The 25,233-nt window shown below is 36.5% G+C and overlaps 1 protein-coding gene and 1 pseudogene across 1 annotated transcript; one reads left to right on the top strand and one right to left on the bottom strand.

Moving 5' to 3' along the window:
* Window positions 1–493: 493 nt before the first annotated feature.
* On the bottom strand, window positions 494–8,704 carry LOC120116986 (squamous cell carcinoma antigen recognized by T-cells 3-like). Its single transcript, XM_039137348.1, has 14 exons — window positions 8,456–8,704; window positions 7,929–8,333; window positions 7,559–7,834; window positions 7,202–7,336; window positions 6,956–7,081; window positions 6,309–6,353; window positions 6,115–6,219; window positions 5,454–5,596; window positions 5,239–5,362; window positions 3,528–3,602; window positions 2,508–2,873; window positions 2,305–2,397; window positions 1,615–1,765; window positions 494–690 (listed from the first exon to the last, which is right to left on the bottom strand). The coding sequence occupies exons 1-14, from the start codon at window positions 8,642–8,644 to the stop codon at window positions 494–496; spliced, it is 2,430 nt and encodes an 809-aa protein (XP_038993279.1). The 5' UTR covers window positions 8,645–8,704.
* A 355-nt stretch (window positions 8,705–9,059) lies between these two features.
* Window positions 9,060–25,233, top strand: part of LOC120116985 — a 28,138-nt pseudogene continuing 11,964 nt past the window's right edge.

Here is a 25,233-nt window from a genome sequence, read left to right as displayed (position 1 = left end):
TTTATCTTTCTAATGGTTGGGTAATTTTAATCTAATTTGTTTTGGTGTTTACAAATGATGTAAATATGTATATTATTGTTTTGTCGGGGATCATAAATCAAATTAAATTCGAATTTGTAAAGTTCATTGCAAAGACGTTAATTAATCGACTAGGTACCGTTTTAGGGCGTTGTGGGGGTGCTAATCCTTCTCTGCACGTAACCAACTCCCGAACTCGAATTTTGGTAACGCAGACCTTAATTTGTTGTTTTAATAAAAATTAATTTTTATTTAAAATAACAAACAATTTTGGGTGCTCAATCACACCCTAATCAAAGATTGGTGGCGACTCTTTGAACTGTATTTTTTTTCTATCGTAAAGGAAATCCAAAATTTTTCGAAACGAAAAGTTTTTAAATCGCATTTGTTTTTAAATTAAAAATCAGTTGAAAGAGGTAAATTAAAAATTAATGTGGTTTTTAAAATCTCACCTTTTTACCTTTTAAGAGAAAAATCATTTCGACACAGTCCATCCAAGTGGTTTAACATTTCTTGGCGCTGCAAATGTGTTCTTCCTCTGGAGCTGGATTCTCTCATCACGCTTACGACCAGTGGATTGTGATACATGCGGTGCTCTAGATCCCTTTGAGTTTTCACCAGATTCTTTAGATACGGAACTCCCATGCTTTCCACTTTGATTGCTAGCTTCTTCTGCAATTTCAGTTTAGACACATTAGAATCTAAGCAAGCTACCATGTAATTTATATAATCGTAAAACTAGGATGGAAACAAAAGCAAAGCTTTAGCTATGTAATCCAGACTCAGGGTATTCTTAAAGTTTGGCCAAGTTTTTTTACATATATCCAGCGAGCCCCATACTCATGTCCGAATTTGTCAGACACAGTACTTAAAGAAATAGATCCTAGATAACATAAAGGAAGGAAAATAAATGTGGAAATACATAAACACAACACCCACACATATCATAGTGTTTTCATGGTTTCACCAAAAGCCTAGTCCTAAACTTATTCATGCAAGGCTCGTCTCATTTGTAGCCAACCTAGCAGCTTTTCTGCCAAGAAAAAAAAAATTCCCCACATTTCAATTATGGAAGGAGTTTTGACAATCACTCAAGGGACTTGTTTCTTTTTTTTCTAATGAATATATTAAGAACATCCCAGTCCCCTCTATCATCTGAACGAGAAGGGAACCAAGAGAAAAGGAAGGTATAAGACGATCCCACCCCATGTAAATAATAACCTTCAAAAGAAAGAGTTGCTTGCTGAATCAGCTCAATATGGCTAAGACATGTAATAATAACATGTTCCAATTTCAACCCTGCTTCTGCTTCCTCTCAGCATATCTTTCCTACTAGACATTTATTCCTACTGTCTGTTTAGCAGGCATACAAGTCTTTGGGACTGAATATTCTCAATTTCAAACTTAAATGTTCGTGCACACAACACACTGCACATTGAAAAGGTTTGTGATACATTTGAAAAATATTAGGTATATGCATCAATGACTTAAGAGGTATATCTATCAGTGCATAATTGCAAGTGTAAAAGAAAGATATGGGAAAGAAATTGGTCAAGGACAGAGGGGAAAGAGTAAATTTCACATCCCTTATCTTACCACCGGGTGCAGTACGAGAAAAAGAGTATCTCTTGTGTTGCTTTGGATTTGACCGTGCAATACTCAACTTCTTTCCAAGCAACATTTGCTTATTCTTCGCTACAGCTGCAGCAAGGTGTTCATCATCCTCAAAATCCACATATGCCAGTCCCTTCAAAATTCAATAGAAGGCATAAAAGGTCACCACTGGTCATATGACTGATAAAAAGCTTCAAATTCAAGTATTATTTGAATTTGAACCAAATTAAGAAAAAGGAACCAGACCTAGGGAAGATTGTTAATTTTTCCATTAACTCAAGCTCTAAATCCTATGCACTAAATTTTTAGTTCAGAAATTTTGCATACAGATGTGTATTATTTTTCTTCTATGCTAATTTTTCTTCATTCATCATTTATCTAAACATATTACATGTCACCACAAACAGAGCGTGCCATGGACTAATCTACTGAAGGAGATGGTAAATATTGCTCATAAAACTGTACAATAAAATCTATACTACTAGAGAAAGATCATGATATAGAAGTCTGAGCACAAGACTGACTTCTAGAAGCACTTATGCAGTCAGTTTCTCATTTTATTCTAGCAATAGCATATTCAGTACAAAAAATAAAATAACAAAGCACCGGCATGCGTGCACACATACACAGCGGTATATATATAGAGAGAGAGAGAGAGAGAGAGAAAGAGACCCTTGATTTTCCAGTGAACTTATCGAGCAGAACTCGAATTGCAGTCACCCCACCAACATCATTAAAGAATTGAAGTAAATCTTCATCTTTTGCCTGCTATCCAAAAATATAAATGTCACTATCAACATTATGAGAAGGCAAATCCGTAAGTTTATCTGAAAGAAGAAAAAGCAGATGAAGAGCAGCATCAAGGTTCCACTTACCGTAATGCTCAGATTTGATACAAATGCAGTACACTGATCCGTATATATCCTGGGCTTAGTAGGATTAGTGTCTTTCATCTGCTTCTCATTTACTTGTTCCTCAACCTTGCCTTTTTTCTCTTCCCCATCATTTACTTCAGTTAAGTTCAGCCCTTGTGTGTTCTCTCTCTTGTGCAATTTCTTATTTTGAGAAGTATGTTTTTGCTGCTTTGCTGGAGAGTGATCATCTATTGCACTTGAACCTGATTTCCTCTTCTCACGAACGGTGTTCTTAAGGGTCTGCTCTCTTTGATCTGTTGCTCCAGTGAGACATTTAGATTCCTGCTGTAACCTAAACAACTGCAGCTCCTCAAGACGAGGAGTAACCTAAGAAATGGCAAGGAAAACAAGTGTAATTCTGACTTTGATGAAGGCAACTAATTACTAAGGTAAACAAGTAGAAAATTTCATTCATGATGTAAAGTGTCTCAACAATTAATTACTAATGTTAACATAACAAAATTTGATCAGATCTACCATTCTTTCCACACCTAATGGCAAATATTCCACCAAGCCAAATAATAGTGAATGCAGTAAAAAATTTACATACATGGATAGTCAGGATAACAGATTTAGGAAGTAGACAAGAGTAAAAACGGTGGTAGACATTATAATCACCTCAAGAAGTGTTGGGGCAATTGATGGTGAAAACAGATGATTCAGGATTTCCACTTTTACTCATCATTAAGTACTACTTTTTTTAGAAGATGAACACAATATTTGCTTCTTTGTTGAGTAAACCTCCTATTCTTTCAAAAACAGATTTGATGTTAAATAACAAAGATTGCTAGCCAAAATATAAAATCCCTGACATCTTCCACAATCTAATGTCCGACTTTTCCATGTGTAACTATTTATTGACTTGATTTCAACCCATACACAAGGAAGTGAAGTTCCATAATTATAAAAGTAAATATGTTAACCATATGAAGCAAAAGAACAAGAACAGAAGAACTGGGGAAAAATAGTAAAATTTAGTACCTTTTGCTCAGCATGGTTGAGTTCTTCTAGTGTTCCAAATTCCCTCTCAAAGCGCAACCAAGAATGGCAGATGTCCTGAATGATTCTGTTTTTTTAGGAAGGAATATATCATCTAATTTACATAATATTTGTAGAGCAACTGAAGAAAATTCAGGAGTACAGCTTAAAATAACCAACACAAATTACAACCGCAAAAGATCTATTCATCTTAGAAGCTAAAAGTAATAAATAATAAGTTAATGTAGACACTCTAGTAAGACCAACTGTAAAACTATGTGAAGCGACCAATACATGTAGTCATCTCTATCAGTTGAGATAGAAAATGAAGTTAGCTTCAAACAGATAGCAGTGATGAGAGGAGTAAAATTAAAAAGAGAAAAATAAACGAGTAACCATATGACAGAAGAATATTAGAACTATGGCCTTACAATGAACTGTAGCTCTCTCTCATAACATTTGTTCCAAAACACATGCATAAACAAGTGCCGCAGACCGAATCTATGTTATGAAAGGCCGTTCATTTGGTAGATAAACAAAACCAAATCATGACAGCCTCCACCAAACTCTCTTTCTTATCCTATGCAAGTCCATGTTGGAAAAGTTTGAAGAGAATTATTCAATGGTGCTGTTAAATGAGAAAAAGTTTGTGATGATGTATTACCCCTAACAATTTTGACTATTAGTAATGGAAGAGACCTTTCACCAAGTTCATCTTGACTTAGAGCTTGAGGAAAAGCTCTTTCTACAAGAGGGAAGTAATTTCATGGACTGAATCCATGTTGGGAAAGGCAGTTACTTTGGGTTATTTAATTAAAGCTTAGATGGCAATTATATTTCTTTCCTCAAGTTTCTTAATTATGTTTTCTATTTAGCTGATTTATTTCCCTTCTAAAATAGATTTCCTATTTATGTAATAAGACTAGTCCTTGTTTAAAAGGACACATGACATAGCAAAATGATAAGCAGATTTTTTTTTATCAAAAACCCTAACGCATTTTAGGTCTCTCTCTAACGAATCCCAAGGTTTCAGACTCCCTCTGATGAGCTGAAAGGTTTCAATATCCCTTCGATCAATCACAAACACACGGTCCAAAAAAGAAGTCTAGAATAATACGATTTCTGCATCATACTATCAGCTACAGAGAGAACAAGTTAATCTTCAAATGAGAAAATTCACTTACATATGATAGAAAAGAAAGAAACAAAAATCATTCTTCCAATTCACCCGCTGCAACAAAACTTCCATTGACCTTTCCCTCTAATTCTGGCACTTCAGAAATTTAATCTCAATGAACCCTAGAATCGCTTAATTTTCTAGCCCCGGGGGTCAAAGCCTGAGTAGGCATAATTCCCCAGAGATGTTCTAAGTTAACATTTTATGGCGAATGCCTCAACACCTTTTCCCAAAAGAAAACAAGTTAAACGAATCAATAAGTAGGAAAAATAATATATGCTAGAAATTTTAATGCTACTCCAGTTTTGCGTTTCTTTTCCACACGTATATATTCTCACACTTCTGCCCTGTAGTCAACAGTAGGAATACAAAAAAGATGGGAAAAAAAAGCAAGAAAACACACATATTTGCTGCACAGATGGAAAATACATCAGTTTTTTTCCCTAACAAACCCACAAAACTGAAGAAAGCAAACATTTGAAGATAATCAGGTCCTACAAATACAAAATATATTTACATTAAACATGGAAAACATACCTCTGAACCTGTTCCACTAAATCTTTTACTGTAGCATCTCTTATATATGGCCCTGGCTTCATTTATATGATCTAACTCGATTTCCATTAATATATAACTCTGCCATGCTTCCAATATTGAACCACTGCACAGATATATACATTCATGAAATCTCTGATATATCAGGTAGTTAAAATAACGATAGAATTATGCATGCAAGTTCTGAACAGTCAAACCAGCTTTTAAGCAAGCTCTCCCAAACACCACGAGCTGCATTTAAATCATTTCCCAATTTCAGCTCTAAACGAGCCCAATAAGCATGCAAATGCAAGAAACCAACAGTGTTCTTCATGTGCGGTGATAAGTAATCTGCTGCTTGCTGAAAGGAAGACCACAGAGTAAAACTCACGCCTATAAAAGGGACGTATTACTAGCCCATACATCATGAAGACTATGAATTCCAAAGTGCTTTTACATACAATTACAATAACTCTTAACAAGGCACTGAACTTAACATAACATTTGGCAACAAAAGTATTAACACAAGTAAAAGCTTAATCATTACATGAGTTCAAAAATAGATTGTAAAAGCATTGAGAAGAATCAGAACAATTCTAAACTTGAAATTAAAAATGAGTAAAAAATCAAGTAGAAAATAATACTTATACAAAATAAGTAATATATACTCCTTCTCTTTGATCAAACTAAATCATGTGAGTGGCTAAAAATTATTAAGTGAAGTTAGTTTATTACTAACTCATGTATTAAAACGTGAGGAATAAATAACACTCCTATCAAACATAACATTAATGTACTGGATAACCTTCGATCAGATTCAGACTTCCTTAACTATGAAATTCATTTTAAACATGGAGATGAATAAGTACCCATTCAAACCTGAAAAGTTTCCCTAATAATTGAAAGGTTCAACGAATCATCTCCACTATCTGATGAAATTCTACGCCTCAAGCCATCTACTCGGGTGAGGAACAAATCAAGGTACTATAACAAGCAAAAGAGATAAAAAGTACAACACATGAACAGTGTCGAATGGATTCACAATATAGATAAATCAATGAATAAATCCATACCTTCTCAAGGGTTGAAAACGTGCATTTGAGGGACTTCTCAAATGCCTGAAATAAAATTAAGAAAAAATCAATTAAATAGCCTTAAATAGAATCATAAAAAATAAAAGCATTTTACACATTCCCCATTACATACAAGTCAAGGAAATCTCCTTTTAAAAAATCCTGAAACTATAATAGATAACTAATAGCTCTAAAGCCAAAGTGCCGAAATCAGTTCTAAAGCCACCAAGAAAAGGTGATGGCATCAGTTGGATGCGGATATAAGATCATATTACATGATGATGGGAACCGAGAGACAAAATCATGTTCACAAAGTAGCACACAGGATTTTGTAACTGAACTGTTGTTTTTGGTAGGCTCCCAAAAATTCTCTCCACATTATCACTTCCTCTTTTGAGCTCATAGTAAAATCTTAGTGCAATACTTGACCAGAACAAACAAAAAATGCATACTCATTTTTCCCTGTTAAACTGATTTTTAAGAATTTCCTAAAGCTACAAGTCAAAATTCATGTATTTATATGCAGGAGCTATAAGTTCCCCAATGATTACTACAGATCAAACTTTGAACAACTATTTGATGTGTTCACTGCAGTCCAGACTCCAGACAGAGAGAAGAAGAGATAATCTTTGAAAAACAGAACATACAGCAGATATCTCTTTCTCAGAATCAAGACCACGCTCCAAACACAGCAAATATCGAACCCAAAGTTCTCCAACCCAAGGACAGCTTCTTGTATCCCTGGAATAAACATCCTTCACAACATTTCCTGCCTAAAAGGACAAAAAGATAAGAAAGAACAGTATCTCGTATGGCAAACTCAATTATAACTTGCAAAATTAAAAGCAAGAACTTTAATGGTTAATTGACTAATAGCAGGTAAAACCAAAAACCTTCAAGGTTTTATCAAGATAGCGAGTATAATGAAGCCAGAGATCACTTGATACAGGAAAGTCAGTTATGCCACGTTCATACAGAATCTGAACACGGGCTGGATCACCACAGGATTTTTCAAAATCTAAGTAGCTCTGCAATAAAAAAATTTATTAGTCAATTTAACTGGGCAGAATGGCATTAATGCCAACACTACAATAGGGTAGAGAGGAAAACCAAATATTTAGTCTCACAAGAAAGGAGAGACAGTGCCTTAAAGCATACATGAAATCAAATTTGACATCAGATTTGGTACTGAATAAATGAACTTCCCCACGAAAGAGACTTTAGAGTATGATATATATATATATATATACCATGTAATGTTGAAATCTTTCAGACTCGGATACATCCTGCCTAGTAATCTGATCTTCAAGATGTGCACGGGCATTGTACATCTCCTCTGCCTTCTGGTAAGCCGAAGCAACATGGGAAGAAATCCCAAAAACATTGCCGGATTCAGCATCAAGAGAATTCCCTTGCTCCACCTCCCATGCCTTGTAGGCTAGAAGAGTAGACTCCAAGTTAGCATGGGGAATAGACAAGTGCCGATGGAATATACTCCTTATGCGCTGGACCTGTTTTTCTTTGGCCTGAACAATAAATGGATAACCAGAAGTCCAACTCAAAAATGTTCTTGATCAGAAAAGTATTTAAAGTGTAATGAAAATGGTATCATGCTGAGACCTGGATGTCGGATTGGTCAATAGTTAGTAAAATAGCTTGCTCAAATTGGGTATATGCATCCCATATTAGAGAGCCTTGAGAAACATGCAGAGCAGCAGCTGTGACAGCTCGCTCAAACAGATTTCTTGCCTTTGAAATCCCATCGGCTGAACAATCACACACTTTTTTATCATGTCGTTGCACATAATTTAGGTACTCACACCAAAGGGGGATAGACAGATACTCAAAGATGCCTCTCTGGTAAAGCTTCTCGACTGACTCGAAATTGGAATCATTCAAAAGAGAAGCTTCGTCCTTAGCCCATTCTATCCACATTTCAGGACTCAGTGGAAACGATGTATTCATATTTTCCCTTGCTTCCCGCAGCTTCTCTATTTCACCACTTCTCCTCAAAAGATTTATGTACTGTGAAATCGAATCAAATAAATAAAAATTACAGGAAATGATAGCATCGTTAGTAGTAGAACTGTAGGATAATATGTTTAAGTTTAGTTTAACAAAGGAGAACAAGGAAAAGTACTGTTTACCTGGACATGGGCATCGTAGTTGGAAGGATTGGTGGAGAGCTCGTATTCTAGGGTTAAGAGCTTCTCTTTCTGATCTGATTCATCTTCTGAATCGCTGCTGGATTTCAGACTGGTTTTAGGGTTTTCAACAGTATCGCTCTCGTCCATTCCAGTGTCTTGCCCCACGGGTGATTTCTCAAACGCCTCCATTTTCCTCCCCTTTTCGTTTTTACTTCTTTTCTTCTCCTCCTTTTAGTTTTTAAGTCGGCGTAGGCTCCCGCCTTTATATTTTTAAGGGTAAACTACGCCAATGGTCACTAATGTTTGAGTAAGTTTTATTCTCACCACTAATGTTTCAAAAGTTACAAATAGGTCACTAATATTATCGTTTGTGATAAAATGGTCACTGGCCGTTAACAGCCGTTAAAAGGCGTGACGAAAAATACAGCTAGACTGTTATCTGCTGAGGTGGATCGTTGACCGCCATTTTGACCGGCTCTTCTTCTTCTTTAACCCATTCCCCATCTTTTTTCTTCACTTTTCTTTTTCTTTCTCTTCACTTTTCTTCACTTTCTTTCTCTTCACTTTTCTTCTTTCGCATCGAATCAAAAAGCTGAAAATTGAAATGAATTTAATTTTAGTATTAAATGAACAATGGAGCTCTGTTCATAATTTGAGGTGCTTGTTAAATTTTGGGATTAATGTTAATATGTTTACTGTTATTCCTGTTATTTCCTCTATCAGGCAGTTGAAATCTATTGGGTGGGGCAAGCAACTGCGTGCTTATGTAATGACAAACGATTTAGGCTATCAAGTGTCTGTTCATAATTCTTTTATTGATATGTATTATGAATGCGATTGTTTAACCTATGCTCGAAAGGTTTTTGAAAATTTAGCATAGAAAACTGTGGCTTCATGGAGCTCAATGATCAAAGGATGGGTAAACCATGACCAGAATCATGATGCTCTTTCTCTTTTCTCCAGGATGAAAATAGATGGAGTTAAAGTCGATTTCATTATAGTTATCAACTTCTTGTCTGCATGTGTGAATATAGGGGCCCTAGAACAAGTTAAATCCCTTTATGGATGCTCATTGAAGCTCAATATGAATTTGCTGTCATCGGTTAATTCTACAATTCTTATCGGTTATACAAAATGTGGATGCATAGTTTTGGCCAGAAAGCTTTTTGATGAAGAGGGAATTGATGTCAAGGATATCATAACATGGAATTCGATAATTGGTGCTAATGCTAAGCATGGAGACTGGTCACAATGTTTCAAGTTGTATAATCAGATGAAACGGTTGAATCTGAAACTGGATCAAGTTACTTTTCTTGGCCTACTGACTGCTTGTGTCAATTCAGGGCTTGTTAAAGAAGGTCGAGTATTTTTTTAAGGAGATGAAGGAAATCTATGGTTGCCAACCCAACTAAAAACACTATGCCTGCATGGTGGATTTACTAGGGCGCGCCGGACGTATTGATGTAGCGAGAGAACTTATCAACGAAATGTCATTCAAACCTAATACTTGAGTGTGGGGGCCCTTGTTGAGTGCATGTAAACTGCACTCAGAAACCAAGTTAGCAGAATCTGCAGCCAAGAAACTATTAACAATGGAACCTGAAAATGCTAGAAATTATGTTTTACTATTGAACATGTAACATCCTCCATGCCGGGTTAGTGATTAATTTGTAAAGTTTCAGCATTTAGTGATTTAAGTAGAATGATGGAAGAGTTCAATGACTTATTTGAATTATTTTGTGTAGAATTGAATTATAAAGAATGAAGATTAGAAGGACAAACTGGTCTTTTTTATAGCAATATAATTATTGGGGTTAGTTTTATATTAACCACATGGAAGAGTAGGAAATTAAAACAAGCTTCCAGAGTCCTTTTCTTCTTTCTTCTTCTTCATACGTGAGACCCAAGCTAAGGTAAGATTTTCTTGTTAGTGAATTTCTTGATGATTTATGGTTGATTCATGACCATTAGGCAATGGTTAAGTTTAAAGGAAGTTTAAATTGTTTTAAAACCTCAAGAGGAGTAGTATATGAAGAATTAAAGAAAGGAAGTAGAAAAGTGAAATCTTAGATTAGAGTTCATAATAAGAATTGAAAGTGAGATTTGACTTGTCATCAAGTTAATTAAGGGATATGAAGTGTTAGAATTGGAATTAGAACACCTTGAAAATTTAGTGTGATTCTTGAATGCCATGTAAATGATGGAATTTTGGGTTTAAAGAAGTGATTATGGAATATAAATGAGTTTAAATGTGTATGGAAGTTAGGAATATTAAAGGAAGTAAAATATGAAGGTTTAAGCTGAAATGAAGTGAATTTCGAGCTCAAAATAGGATTTATGGGCTAGGGGAATCGATACCCATTCAAGGGGAATCGATACCCCCTCAAACGAATATGAATTTCCAAAACGCTAGAGGGGAATCGATACCCCCAAGGGGGAACCGATTCCCCCATAAAAAAAAGAGAAAAGAAATAAGAGAGACTAAACTATTAATCCCTTAAATTGGTAGGCTATTAGAGGTTAATTTCAAGACTTAGGCATCTGATAATCATCTTGAAAATTTTGCTTATGTAGATATTGAGCCTAATCGAGTTCCGGAACCATCGACAAGTAGGATCAATCGAGGGAAAGACAAAGAAATCTAGGTGAGTGCATATGCATAGCATGAATATGTATTTTATTCGGTTCTAGACTTGTGATAAGTCTAAATTCAATATTTTGATACATGATCGTAGTTCATATGATGATATATGACATGAATTCATACCATATGCATTATGGGACATGAATATGAAAGAAAAAGTTATATGAGTTATATGATAAAGGTATGGAAATAATATGTCTACGTGATATGAATTAGATAAATTGTGAAAGCCCATGTTATGTAAATGAGAACTATAGGTATAGTTGGCATGCCAAGGGTAGAGGGTCTATGTGATCCTTCGGGACATATATGTATTCTTTGGAATATGTGTGAGGTCTGGTGAGACACCTACTTGATCCTTGGTATATGTATATGATTCTTAAGGAATGATATGTGGTCCTTCAGGACATATATGTATTCTTTGGAACATGTGTGAGGTCTGGTGAGACACATACTTGATCATTGGCATATGTATATGATTCTTAAGGAATGATATGTGGTCCTTATGGACATTATTATATGGCACTACGGTGCAATTCTACATGGCACTACGGTGCAATTCTACGCGGCACTCTGGTGCAATTCTAAGTGGCACTTAGGTGCAATTATATGAGCTGTGGTGACAGCATAGTGCACAACCTCACAATACTCACATACCTTAGGTTCTCTGTATGGTACCATGGGCTAATGAACTTAATAAGGCGAACTTATGAATGTGAATTTGATAAGTATATATGTAAGAAACATGGTTTTGGTTATTGCATTGTTTACATACATCTTATTACTGCAACCCCTCTCATTTTGGCAATTACTTTATATTTATTGATATTATTATTATATTATTGCCTCACTAAGTCGATGACTTAGCGTGTGAGTGTTTCACACGTAGGATCCGATAAAGTATACGATCGAGGTTAAGCAGCTGGACAACATTACTCCTGCAACTATCAGATCAGAAGCAACTTAATCAGTAGGTCATTTTGTTATGAAAATGGATGTTGGCATGTAATTAAAGAGTTAAGTTGTGTATGCTCTGAATATTTTGGTAAAATTATATTACCATATGTATATTATTGTATTTTTTTCGTAATATAAGTTCAAGTATTTTACTATTATTTGTAATGAGTTGTGTTTTAAAAGTCAATTTAATATCTTTGACTCGTATCCGGGTTGGGATACGGGTTGGGGGTGTTACATTTAATGGTATCAGAGCTATGGTTTAGCCGATTCTAGGTATAAACCAGAGTCTATAGAGTCTTTAAATGGAATACATGCCAACAAATAGTGAGAACTTCTGATCTGGTATAGTATGAGTATGATGTTTTGCTAATAGAATAATGTGTTTATTCTTATTAGATATCCGGACATAATAGCTCCCGAAGTGAAGCGGGAGAATATAGGCCTGCTGAAAGTAGTAATTCACCTGCCCTGGCCAGGCAAGGTGAAGAACAGGCATCTCAAGGAGTGCCTGTGCAAGATCAAGATATGTTCTTCAGAACGTTAGACGCTATTCTAACGCGTCTGCAACCTCCTGCTCCACCAACTCAAAGGATGAATGTAGCAAAAGAGTTAAGAGGTTTAGGAGCTCCCGAATTTAAGGGAGAAACCGAAGAAGGTCCGGTTGCGGCAGATCTTTGGTTAAATGATTTAAAAATCATGTTGGATGGTCTCCACTTTTCTGAAGTGGAGAAGTTAGATGGAGTTGTCTCGTTGTTGAGGGGTCAGGCGAGAATATGGTGGACGAACGTCACCACGAGGATGCCCAGTGACCAATTAACTTAGTCTTTATTCTTAGATGAATTTAAAAAAAAGTACATTGGAGATCAATTTATTCGACAGATGAAGTAGGAGTTTTTGAATTTGAAACAGATGAACCGCTCTGTATATGAGTATGAATGTGAGTTCAACAAGTTGAGTAGGTTTGCATCCGAGCTTGTGCCTACTGAAAAAGAGGCTTGTGAATTGTTTGTGGAGGGTTTACGCCCTAGATTGAAAGAGATGCTGATAGTATTGAATTTGTCCTCGTTTCAAGAGGTGATTAATCGTGCCAAGGCTCTTGAAAGAGCTCAGAATGAGAGATTCGGGGATTTTAGAGTTCAGACATCAAAGAGAACGGGTGCTTCTTCTAGATCCGCACCATCAAAAAGGGGAAGAGACTCGGGATTTCGATCACAAGCTAGATCAGAATCAGTTGCATCGTCTGCTAGGGGAGCAAGTCAGGCAAGACCTAGACAGACGCAGTCAGTGGGATCTGGTGTTGGGATATCTACTCCGAGTTAAGCGAGACAGTGTCAGCACTGTGGGAAAAACCATTCTGGGGCTTGTCGGATGGCTGCTGGCACTTGTTTTCGATGCGGAGATGCTGGACATTTTATACGGGATTGTCCATTGATTGTTGGTGAGCCTGCACCATCTGAAAGAATTGGTTCTTCCTCACAAAGAGGACGAGGAAGAGGCAGAGGAAGGAACCCGTCTGAATTCTCTGCTCAACCTGAAGTTCGATCAATCGTACGGGTGTACAATCTAAAGACAAGTGAAGACCGTGATGACCCTGATATTATAGCAGGTACTTTTCAGTTGTATGATAAATTAGTATTGGTACTGATTGATCCGGGTTCTAATTATTCTTATATTACAAGTAAGTTAGTAAAGGAATTGAGGATTCCCTTAGAAGCTACGAGTAATGAGATTATAGTAACAACTCCGTTAGGCTATAGTGCTCGGGTGAATAAAGTCTGTAAGGGGTGTCCCATAAAGGTTAAGGGAATTGAATTCCCTTCTAATCTGATGGAATTACCCTTTGACGAGTTTGAAGTGATTCTGGGAATGGATTGGTTGTTCCGTTACTATGGAGATGTTAATTGCATATTGAAAAAGGTAACCCTGAAAAGTCCAGGAGGAACAAAGATAAGTGTGAGCAGTGAAAAGTTTAACCCCTTAGCAAATGTAATATCAGTAATGTCAGCTAAGAAGCTATTGCTACAGGGATGTCAAGGATTTCTTGCAAATGTGATAGATTTAAGAGCTATAGAGAAAGGGCTAGAGGAGATTCCAATAGTTCAAGAATTCCTTGAAGTTTTCCCGGCTGAGTTGCCAGGATTACCTCCAGATAGAGAGGTAGAATTTCAAATTGAAGTAATGCCAAGAACCGCTCCAATTGCAATGGCACCTTATCGGATGGCTCCGAAAGAATTACAAGAGTTAAAGAATCAATTGCAAGAGTTGTTAGGAAAAGGATTTATTCGACCAAGTGTGTCACCTTGGGGAGCTCCGGTGTTATTTGTTAAGAAGAATGATGGATCAATGCGTCTCTGTATTGATTATCGATAGCTTAATAAGGTGACCATCAAGAACAAGTATCCCCTTCCGCGCATTGATGACTTGTTTGATCAACTAAAAGGAGCTTCGGTATTTTCGAAGATCGATCTACGTTCGGGTTATCATCAATTGAAGATTCAGGAGAAAGATATTCCGAAGACGGCTTTCATAACGAGATATAGTCGTTACGAATTCATCGTAATGCCATTCGGAGTAACGAATGCACCAGCTGCTTTCATGGATCTCATGAACAGGATTTTTCAGCCCTATTTGGACCAGTTTGTTGTTGTCTTTATTGATGACATACTGGTTTACTCGAAGTCCATTAAAGAGCACAGCGCACATCTGAGGCTAGTTTTGCAAATTCTCAGGGATAAAAATCTCTATGCGAAATTGTCCAAATGTGAATTTTGGCTAAACGAAGTAATTTTATTGGGGCATGTGATCTCGGCAGTTGGGATTAGAGTAGACCCTCAGAAGGTTAAAGCTATAATGGACTGGGAAGTTCCAAAGAATGTATCTGAAGTTCAGAGTTTCCTTGGACTTGCCGGTTATTATCAATGATTCGTTAAGAATTTTTCGATGATAGTACTGCCTTTAACAAAGATGATGAGAAAGAATGTACCGTTTGTTTGGACTTCTGAATGTCAAGAAAGTTTTGAAGCTTTAAAGAGAATTCTGACGGAAACTCTGATATTGGTTCAACCGAAATCTGGCAAGAATTTTGTAGTATACAGTGACGCATCCCATAACGGGTTGGGGTGTGTATTAATGCAAGAAGGGAAGGTGGTAGCGTATGCATCAAGACAGTTGAAACCACATGAAAAGAATGACCCCACTCATGATTTAGAAATGGCTGCTGTAGTATTCGCTCTCAGGATTTGGCGTCATTATCTTTATGGGGAGCGTTGTTACTTATATACGGATCATAAGAGCCAGAAGTACCTGATGACTTAAAAAGAGTTGAATTTGAGGCAACCTAGATGGGTAGAGTTCTTAAAAGATTATGATGTGATAATTGACTATCATCCCGAAAAGGCTAACGTGGTAGCAGATGCTTTGAGTAGAAAGACGTTTGCAGCTTTACGAGCTATGGATGCAAGATTATCTTTAACGGGAGACGGTGGTCTTTGTGCAGAGTTAACCCTTAAACCAACATGGTTGGAACGAATAGAAGAATTGCAAAGTAAAGATGAAATGTGTTTGAAAATAATTGAGCAAGTAAAGAACAAAGAGATTAAAGACTTTGAGATTAAGTCAGATGGAAATCTATATTGTAAAGGAAGAATTGTAATACCTGACAATGACGACTTGAAGAAATAAATATTAACTGAGGCTCATTGCAGTCTGTTAACGATGCACCCGGGTGGAACCAAGATGTATATGGATTTGAAGGATCGATTTTGGTGGTCAGGGATGAAACGAAGCATCACCGAATTTGTGCCTAAGTGTTTGATATGTCAACAAGTCAAAGCTGAGCATCAAGTTCCGTCAGGATTATAGTAACCGCTTTTCATTCCTCAATGGAAATGGGAAAATGTTACGATGGATTTTGTTTCGGGGTTACCCATGACTCCGAACAAAAGAGAATCAATCTGGGTAATTGTTAATCGATTAACTGAGTCAGCGTATTTCCTTCCAGTTATAATGGATTTCTCTATGGAAAAGTATGCAGAGCTGTATATTAGAGAAGTTATTAGATTGCATGGAGTGCATGTTTCCATAGTCTCTGGTCTAGACCCTCGATTCACTTCTAGATTCTGGAAATCTTTGCATGGAGCGTTAAGGACTCGTTTAAACTTTAGTACGGCTTTTCATCCTCAGACTGATGGGTAATCAGAGAGAACTATTCAGATATTGGAAGATATGTTGAGAGCATGCGTAATGGAATTCAAAGGATCATGGGAAAAGTATTTACCGCTGGTAGAGTTCGCTTACAACAATAGTTATCAGTATAGTATAAAGATGGCCCCATATGAAGCATTATATGGAAGAAAATGTCGTACTCCATTAAATTGGTATGAACTCAAAGATCGAAGTGTTCTTGGTCCGGATTTAATTCAAGATGTAGAACAGAAAGTTTGAGAAATTCAACATAACCTCAAAGTGGCCTCTGATCGGCAAAAGTCCTATTATGATCTTAAAAAAAAGGAGATTGAATTTGAAGTTGGGGATAAAGTGTTTTTAAAGGTATCTCCATGGAAGAATGTACTGAGGTTTGGTCGGAAACGAAAGTTAAGTCCCCGGTTTATTGGACCACATGAGATTGTAAAAAGAGTGGGACCCGTAGCATACTAATTGACTTTACCACCAGAAATGGAAAAGATGCACAATGTATTCCATGTCTCAATGCTTCAGAGATATCAATCGGATCCCTCCCATATCGTAAACCTAGAAGAGATCGAGGTACAACCGAATTTGACTTATGAGGAAGAACCGATTCAAATTTTAGCTCATGAGGTTAAGCAATTGAGGAACAAGACTATCCCATTGGTTAAAGTTTTATGGAAGAATCACAAAGTAGAGGAAGCAACATGGGAGCGTGAGGAGGATATGAGGAATTAGTATCCCCATCTCTTTTCTTATTGAAAATTCGAGGACGAACTTTCTTAAGGGAGGGAGATTTGTAACATCCTCCATGCCAGGTTAGTGATTAATTTGTAAAGTTTCAGCATTTGGTGATTTAAGTAGAATGATGGAAGAGTTCAATGACTTATTTGAATTATTTTGTGTAGGATTGAATTATAAAGAATGAAGATTAGAAGGACAAAATGGTCTTTTTCATAGCAAAATAATTATTGGGGTTAGTTTTATATTAACCACGTGGAAGAGTAGGAAATTAAAACAAGCTTCCAGAGTCCTCTTCTTCTTTCTTCTTCTTCATACGTGGGACCCAAGCTAAGGTAAGATTTTCTTGTTAGTGAATTTCTTGATGAATTTATGGTTGATTCATGACCATTAGGCAATGGTTAAGCTTAAAGGAAGTTTAAATTGTTTTAAAACCTCAAGAGGAGAAGTATATGAAGAATTAAAGAAAGGAAGTAGAAAAGTGAAATCTTAGATTAGAGTTCATAATAAGAATTGGAAGTGAGATTTAACTTGTCATCAAGTTAATTAAGGGATATGAAGTGTTAGAATTGGAATTAGAACACCTTGAAAATTTAGTGTGATTTTTGAATGCCATGTAAATGATGGAATTTTGGGTTTAAAGAAGTGATTATGGAATAGGAATGAGTTTAAATATGTGTATGGAAGTTAGGAATATTAAAGGAAGTAAAATATGAAGGTTTAAGCTGAAATGAAGTGAATTTCGAGCTCAAAATAGGATTTCTGGGCTAGGATAATCGATACCCATTCAAGGGGAATCGATACCCCCTCAAACGAATATGAATTTCTAGAACTATAGAGGGGAATCGATACCCCCAAGGGGGAACCGATTCCCCCATAAAAAAAAGAGAAAAGAAATAAGAGAGACTAAACTATTAATCCCTTAAATTGGTAGGCTATTAGAGGTTAATTTCAAGACTTAGGCATCTGATAATCATCTTGAAAATTTTGCTTATGTAGATATTGAGCCGAATCGAGTTCCGGAACCATCAACAAGTAGGATCAATCGAGGGAAAGACAAAGAAATCTAGGTGAGTGCATATGCATAGCATGAATATGTATTTTATTCAGTTATAGACTCGTGATAAGTCTAGATTCAATATTTTGATACATGATCGAAGTTCATATGATGATATATGACATGAATCCTGTCGAAACGATTTTTCCTTAAAGGTGAGATTTTGAAAACCACATTAATTCTTAATTATCTCTTTTTAATTAAAAAAAACAAATGCGATTTAAAAGACCTCTCGTTTCGAAAATTTTTGGATTTCCTTTATGATCAAAAAATACGGTTCAAAGAGTCGCCACCAATATTTGATTAGGGTGTGATTGGGCACCCAAAAAATGCTTTGTCATTTTAAATAAAAATTAATTTTAATTAAAACAACAAATTGAGGTCTGCGTTACCAAAATCCGAGTTCGGGAGTCGGTTACGTGTGGGGAAGGATTAGCACCCCCACAACGCCCTAAATCGGTACCTAATCGATTAATTAACGTCCTTGCATTGAACTTTACAAATTCGAATTCAATTTGATTTTTGATCCCATAAAATAAAAATGTAAATTTAAAACATTCAAAAGCACTCAAATAAATTAAATTAAAATTACCGAGTCGTTTTAGAAAGATAAAGAATGTTCGATTATTTACAAATATCGAGACCAGATGTTAAAGATATAACAACCTTTTCTCGATATATTTAAATAAACGAACATTTCTTTTTCTCTCGTTCCCAAATTTTAGGTGACAAATCATTTTTTTTTGTTTCACTTTCGGGATACACTTTTATTTTAAAATCATTAAAAGTGGACCTCAAATCAGTTATGACTGCCCACTTACAATAATTTTAAATTAAAAGGGTATTACCCTTAATCTAATTATGTAATATGTCGAGTTATGCAAATGAGGTTATCATACAAATTATGCAAAAAAAATATGTCATGCCAAAAATTAATTAAACTAAATTAAAAATATCATAAAATAAAAATAAATAAAAAAAAATATTTAAAATTAAAATATAAACAATGCTTATTAACATATAACGTATAAATATGACTCAAATGTAAAAACAAAAACTTAATATGTTAAACCAAATTTTTTTTAAAAAAAATGTATATTTACATAAATGTGGTGATTAAATTTAAATGAATGTAACAATTGATAACTAAGTTTAAAAAAAAACAGAAAAGATTATATTCAAGCACTAAGATATAACATGAAGAGAATTATGAGCCAAATGTATAAGTAAATGGAAAATAAATATACTAGTGTCCAGGACTAAATTCAAATGTTCATGAAATAAAAAGACAGAATTAAAACATAAAAGATTCGACTTCAGGATCAGAATGCATGACCTTGAAAGTTGAATGGCTCACTTTGTGGATAACCCACACGTGAAATGGGTACTCTAAACACCTAAACGACGTCGCTTTATCCCTGTTAATTAAAACCTAAGATTTAACCTAAAAATTAAACCTTCTTTCTGTTAAGCCCAACCCCTACAACGCCGCAATGCTCCCTTCTTCTCCATCTTCTCTCGACTGAAACCTAATGGAACCGTTTCCCTGCTCACCTAAAACCTCGACCTCCGTGGTCCGACGAAACCCAGACCAACCTCTAACCAACAACAGCGTCGCTCTTCTCCTTGAACCACCATACCCGACCCTCATCTCTCTTCAACTAACTTCTCCCTCACTATAGCTTCCTTCTTCTCCCACAGCCGAGACTCCCAAAAGCCTTAGTCCCCACCGGCCACCACTTAGTACAACTGAAAATGGCTAAACCGACCACCTATATTCTATGACATCCTAAACGAAACCCTAACCGAAGCAAAACGGCCATCACAAACCTCCATCGCTCAAAGTCCCAACAACGGAAGTAAGTATATCGACGAAGAAGTAAGGTAAAAAATTTCATTATAGCCTTCATTTCAATGAACAAATTTCGTTTCTAACATTTTCATAATACATATTTTTTAGATCATTCCTTCAAACGAAATCTCCTAAATCGCCTCAAAGATGCTAAGTTAACAAGCTTCTGCCCTAAGGATGTAACCCTGACACTGGAAATGGCCCCAATTTCTAAGGTAAACATCTAAGGTAAACATACTATTATTCCTTTATATTTCTGTTTTGGTTCTGATTTGAAACATAGACACACACAAGAACATTATAAAAGCAATGAAAAATGGAAATTGAAAACGAATACCCTTTTGATGCTATGTGTTGCTTTCGTTGTTGGATTGTATTTTGTATTTGGTGTTGTTTTTGGCTTGAGAATATGACACTGCTCTTTGTGAACTTTCCTTCAGTTGGGAGAATAACATAAAACAAAACTTGTTTCTATTGCTTTTCGGAAAATCAAATTTTTCTTACACTGTTTTTTCGTTCTGCTATCTACTTTCTGTCCAGAGAAATGAAGGAGCTCTTTTTTTTATATCTTTTCTTCCTTTTTCCCCCCCTTTCTTTTCTATGATGCCCTTTTTTCTATCCTTCCCTCGATTGATAGTTTTTAGTGGTTAAAAACCCCCCTCAAAACTGACCATTTCCTCCATTTACAGTTTTTTTGATAACTCACAATACCCCCCACTCTCTACAAACCGTTCCCTCTAGTTTTTTCTGGTTTCTTAACTTCCCAGACAAATTAAGCATCTACAGCTGCCCCTCTTTGTTCATTGTCGTGTAACGAGAATAGAGCAAATATCAAAAGATGATCGAATTTGTCTGGTCATGAGAACTTCAAAAAATAAACCACTCACTGTTACGTCAGGATAAATAAGACTTGAAAAAATCTTCAAATGACGAGCCTGCTCCCTATTCCTTCAGGAAGTATAAGACTTGAACAATCCTTGGCAAACGTGTCTTCTCCCTATTCATTCAGGGAGTATAAGACTCAAACAATCTTCAACAAACGTGTCTGCTCCCTATTCGTTCAGGGAGTATAAGACTCGATCTTCAATAAACATGTCCGCTCCCTATTCCTTCAGAGAGCAGGACTCAAACAAACTTCAACGAACGGGTTCGCTCTCTATTCTATCAGAGAGTACATAACTCGAACAATCTTCAACAAACGTGTCTGCTCCCTATTCGTTCAGGGAGTATAAGACTCGATCTTCAATAAACATGTCCGCTCCCTATTCCTTCTGAGAGCAGGACTCAAACAAACTTCAACGAACGGGTCCGCTCTCTATTCTATCAGAGAGTACAGAACTCGAACAATCTTCAACAAAACGGGTCCGCTCTCTATTCCTTCAGAGAGTATAGGACTCAATCTTCAATGAACTTGTCCGCTCCCTATTCCTTCAGAGAGTATAGGACTCAATCTTCAACGAACTTGTCCGCTCTCTATTCCTTCAGAGAGTATAGGACTCAATCTTCAACGAACTAATTTGCTTCACTACTCTTTCGTGAAGGCTTATAGATGATTTGCTTCAAAGATCAAACCTGAAAATCAAACATTATTCATCATGAATGTATATTTGAAAAATATTATACTAAAAAATTTAGAAGTTGAGAAATTTTTTGAAAATCCATCTCCATCGTGAAAACTTGTCTGGAGCTATTGGATATTTGAATCTGCTTTGACTCAATTTTCGTATAAACATCATTTTTGTCAAAATCTCAAGACCATCTTCATCTCGATGCTTTCATATCTTCAATCTTCAACTATCCCTGGGAAACCTGTAGATATTTAAGCCATCATGCGATTATGAACGCCATGACCCTACTCATGCCTAAAATGTATGCAATTATGCAATTCAATGCGTTTTTTTCTTTGAAGGAACTCTATCTCCTTTTGATCTTGATGGAACTCGGCTTCATCTTGGGCACAGAACGTTTGACCAGTTCACCCCAGTTAACAATCTCAATTCCATGTCTCTCGGCTTAACAGTACCTTTACTTATTTCTTTCTTGAAACCCGCCAGTATCCCTGACCAACTTCTCGACAAACAACAATCTCTTAGGGTCATCTTTTAATGGCTGAAATTTTCTACGAACTTCAAGATTTCATTTTCCCGTAACCACACAAGCTCAAATGTTTAAACCATTGTCAACTTCAGAATACCTGCATTTTCCAAAACCTTTTGCACAATAATACAAAATGATCTCATGTACTTCAAGTTAAGCCATATGTTTTAACCTTTCAAAATAAGATGTTTGCAAAAGGGAAATTATCAAGAAAAGACATCTCTTTATTTGTATAAATACAGAGAATTTTAGGCAACTAAATGGCAAACTTTTAACTGGAAACAGCAAAAGAACAAAAGAGTAGGCATCTTCAAATATCAATAATGCAAATGCTTTTGAACTGGCACGCCGTTAGAATATCTCGAATGTAGCTTCTGTCAGAAGGATTTCCAAAATTGTGGTGCTTAAGAGTATGAAGCTACTTCTAAACTCCCCAAATCTCTATCATTGGATGCCCTAAACCAGTATTGAATCTCATATGCATTCAATTTCTCTTCTGGTTGTTTTCATCGAGACTCATTAATCTTTAGTCTCATCCTTGATCACCAACTGTCATTGTTACTATCCATATTAGGAGCTCTTTCCACTTCCAAAATTAATTCAGAACCTCCACCATGCGCGAATTCTGAATTTCAAATTCAACTCAAGTCGCCCTTTGCGGGTTTTCAACTTGAGACCTTATTTGGTTCCATGACGCCCTTTTCGGGTTTTCATTCTGAACCCTCCTTTTATTTTTTTATTTTTTTTACATACGTTTTCTTCCCTTTTCCATTTTTTCTTCTTTTTCTTTCTTTTTGTTTTTTCCATCATTTTTCATTTTTCTTTTTTCTCATTTTTTCATTTTTTCTCTTTTATTTCTTCTTCAAGCAAAATATCTCTTAACAGCGTCGGAATTCACTGGATATGGTAATTCTGATCCGTCCATTTCAGTTAGGACTAAAGCTCCCCCGGAAAAGGCCTTCTTGACAACATAAGGTCCTTCCCAATTGGGTATCCATTTTCCTCTGAAATCCTTCTGAATAGGCAAAATCCTTTTAAGCACCAAATCTCCCTCATGGAATTCTCGAAGGCGAACTTTCTTACCATGTGCCCGTATCATACGTTTTTGGTACATCTGACCATGACAAATAGCTTTCAATTTCTTTTCTTCAATCAAATTCAACTGGTCATACCTAGCTTGGACCCATTATGCCTCATCAAGCTTTACCTCTGACAAAATCCGAAGTGAGGGAATTTCCACCTCAATAGGTAAGACAGCTTCCATCCCATAAACCAAAGAAAACGGAGTTACCCCAGTTGACGTCCGTACTGAAGTTCGATAAGCAAACAGAGCAAAGGGTAACTTCTCATGCCAATCCTTATAGGTCTCAGTCATTTTCTCTATGAGCCTTTTGATGTTCTTATTGGCCGCCTCTACTGCCCCATTCATCTTTGGGCGATAAGTGGTGGAATTATGATGCTTTATTTTGAACTGTTTACAGACCGAGTCCATCATCTTATTATTTAAATTCAACGCATTATCGGAGATAATCCTCTCGGGCAAACCATATCTACAAATGATCTCATTCTTCAAAAATTTGCATATTGTAGACTGAGTAACATTTACGTAAGAAGCCGCTTCTACCCACTTGGTGAAATAATCTATGGCTACCAGAATGAAGCGATGACCATTTGAAGCTTTGGGCGAAATTTGTCCAATAACATCCATGCCCCACATTGAGAATGGCCATGGCGCTGTCATTACGTGCAACGGATGAGGAGGAGTATGTATCCTATCTCCATAAATCTGACATTTGTGACATTTTCGGGCATAATTGATACAGTCTGTTTCCATAGTTGGCCAATAATACCCAAATCTCATAATCTGCCTAGCCATAGCATGCCCATTAGCATGGGTACCACATATTCCCTCATGTACTTCTTCAAGAATCAATTTGGCTTCTTTCGCGTCCACACATCTTAACAAGATCTGATCCAGACTTTTCTTGTATAGAGTCTCACCATCAAGCACATACCTTGATGCCATTCTTCTAATGGTTCTCTTATCATTCTCAGTGGCCTGTTCTGGATAACTCTGATACCTTATATATTGCAAGATATCATAATACCAAGGGTTTCCATCTTCTTCCTCTTCGATATTAAAACAATGGGCTGGATACTCATAAGCTTTCATTTCAATGGGCATCATATTTGAATGCTCGTTCATCTTAAACGCTGCTGCCAGTGTGGCTAAGGCATCTGCCATCTGATTCTCTTCTCTGGGGAGGTAATTGAAAGTTATTTCTTCAAATTCTTCAACAAGTTCCATAACCAACTTACGGTATTCTACAAGCTTAGGATCTTTTGTCTCCCATTCTCCCCTGAGTTGGTAGATTACCAAAGTTGAATCTCCATACACCTTGAGCATTTTTACTTTGCGTTCAACAGCAGCTCTAATACCCAGAACACAAGCTTCATACTCGGCCATATTGTTAGTACAATCAAAATTAAGCCGACTGGTGAAAGGATAATGCTCTCCATCTGGTGAGACCAAAATTGCCCCAATTCCATGTCCCATGGCATTTGAAGCACCATCGAAGTTCAACTTCCAATATTTGCTAGTGGATGCCACTGCTTCTTCTACCGAAATAGCCATTAAATCTTCATCTGAGAAATCAAAGCTCAACGACTCATATTCTTCCGAAGCCCTGCTTGCAATGAATTCTGCTATAGCACTTCCTTTAATTGCCGTCTGGTTTACATACTGGATGTCAAATTCGGACAATAAGATCTGCCAACGAGCTAATCTTCCAGATAATGTAGGCACACCCATTAGATATTTCAAGGGATCAAGCTTGGATATAAGCCAAGTAATATGATACAACATATATTGCCTAAGCCTTCGGGTAGCCCATACTAAAGCGCAACACAACTTTTCAACGGGTGAGTATCTTGTCTCACATTCAGTGAACTTCTTGCTGAGATAATAAATAGCCCTTTCTTTCTTCTCAGTTTGGTCACGTTGCCCCAGCACACACCCCATTGAATTTTCATAAACTGACAAATAAAGAATCAAGGGTTTGCCTGAGATGGGTGGTGCTAAGATTGGAGTGCTCGACAAATATCTTTTCACTGCTTCAAAAGCTCTTTGACAGTCTTCACTCCATTCTCCTGAGTTATTCTTGCGAAGAAGGCGAAATATGGGATCACACTTTTCTGTCAGCTGTGAAATAAACCGAGCTATATAATTTAATCTCCCCAAA

Source organism: Hibiscus syriacus, unplaced genomic scaffold, assembly GCF_006381635.1.
Source record: "Hibiscus syriacus cultivar Baekdansim isolate YM2019G1 unplaced genomic scaffold, ASM638163v2 tig00110317_pilon, whole genome shotgun sequence".
NCBI classification, from domain to species: domain Eukaryota; kingdom Viridiplantae; phylum Streptophyta; class Magnoliopsida; order Malvales; family Malvaceae; genus Hibiscus; species Hibiscus syriacus.
The sequence above is the reverse complement of the archived record's forward strand: the minus strand, read 5'-3'. Positions and strand labels throughout refer to the sequence as shown.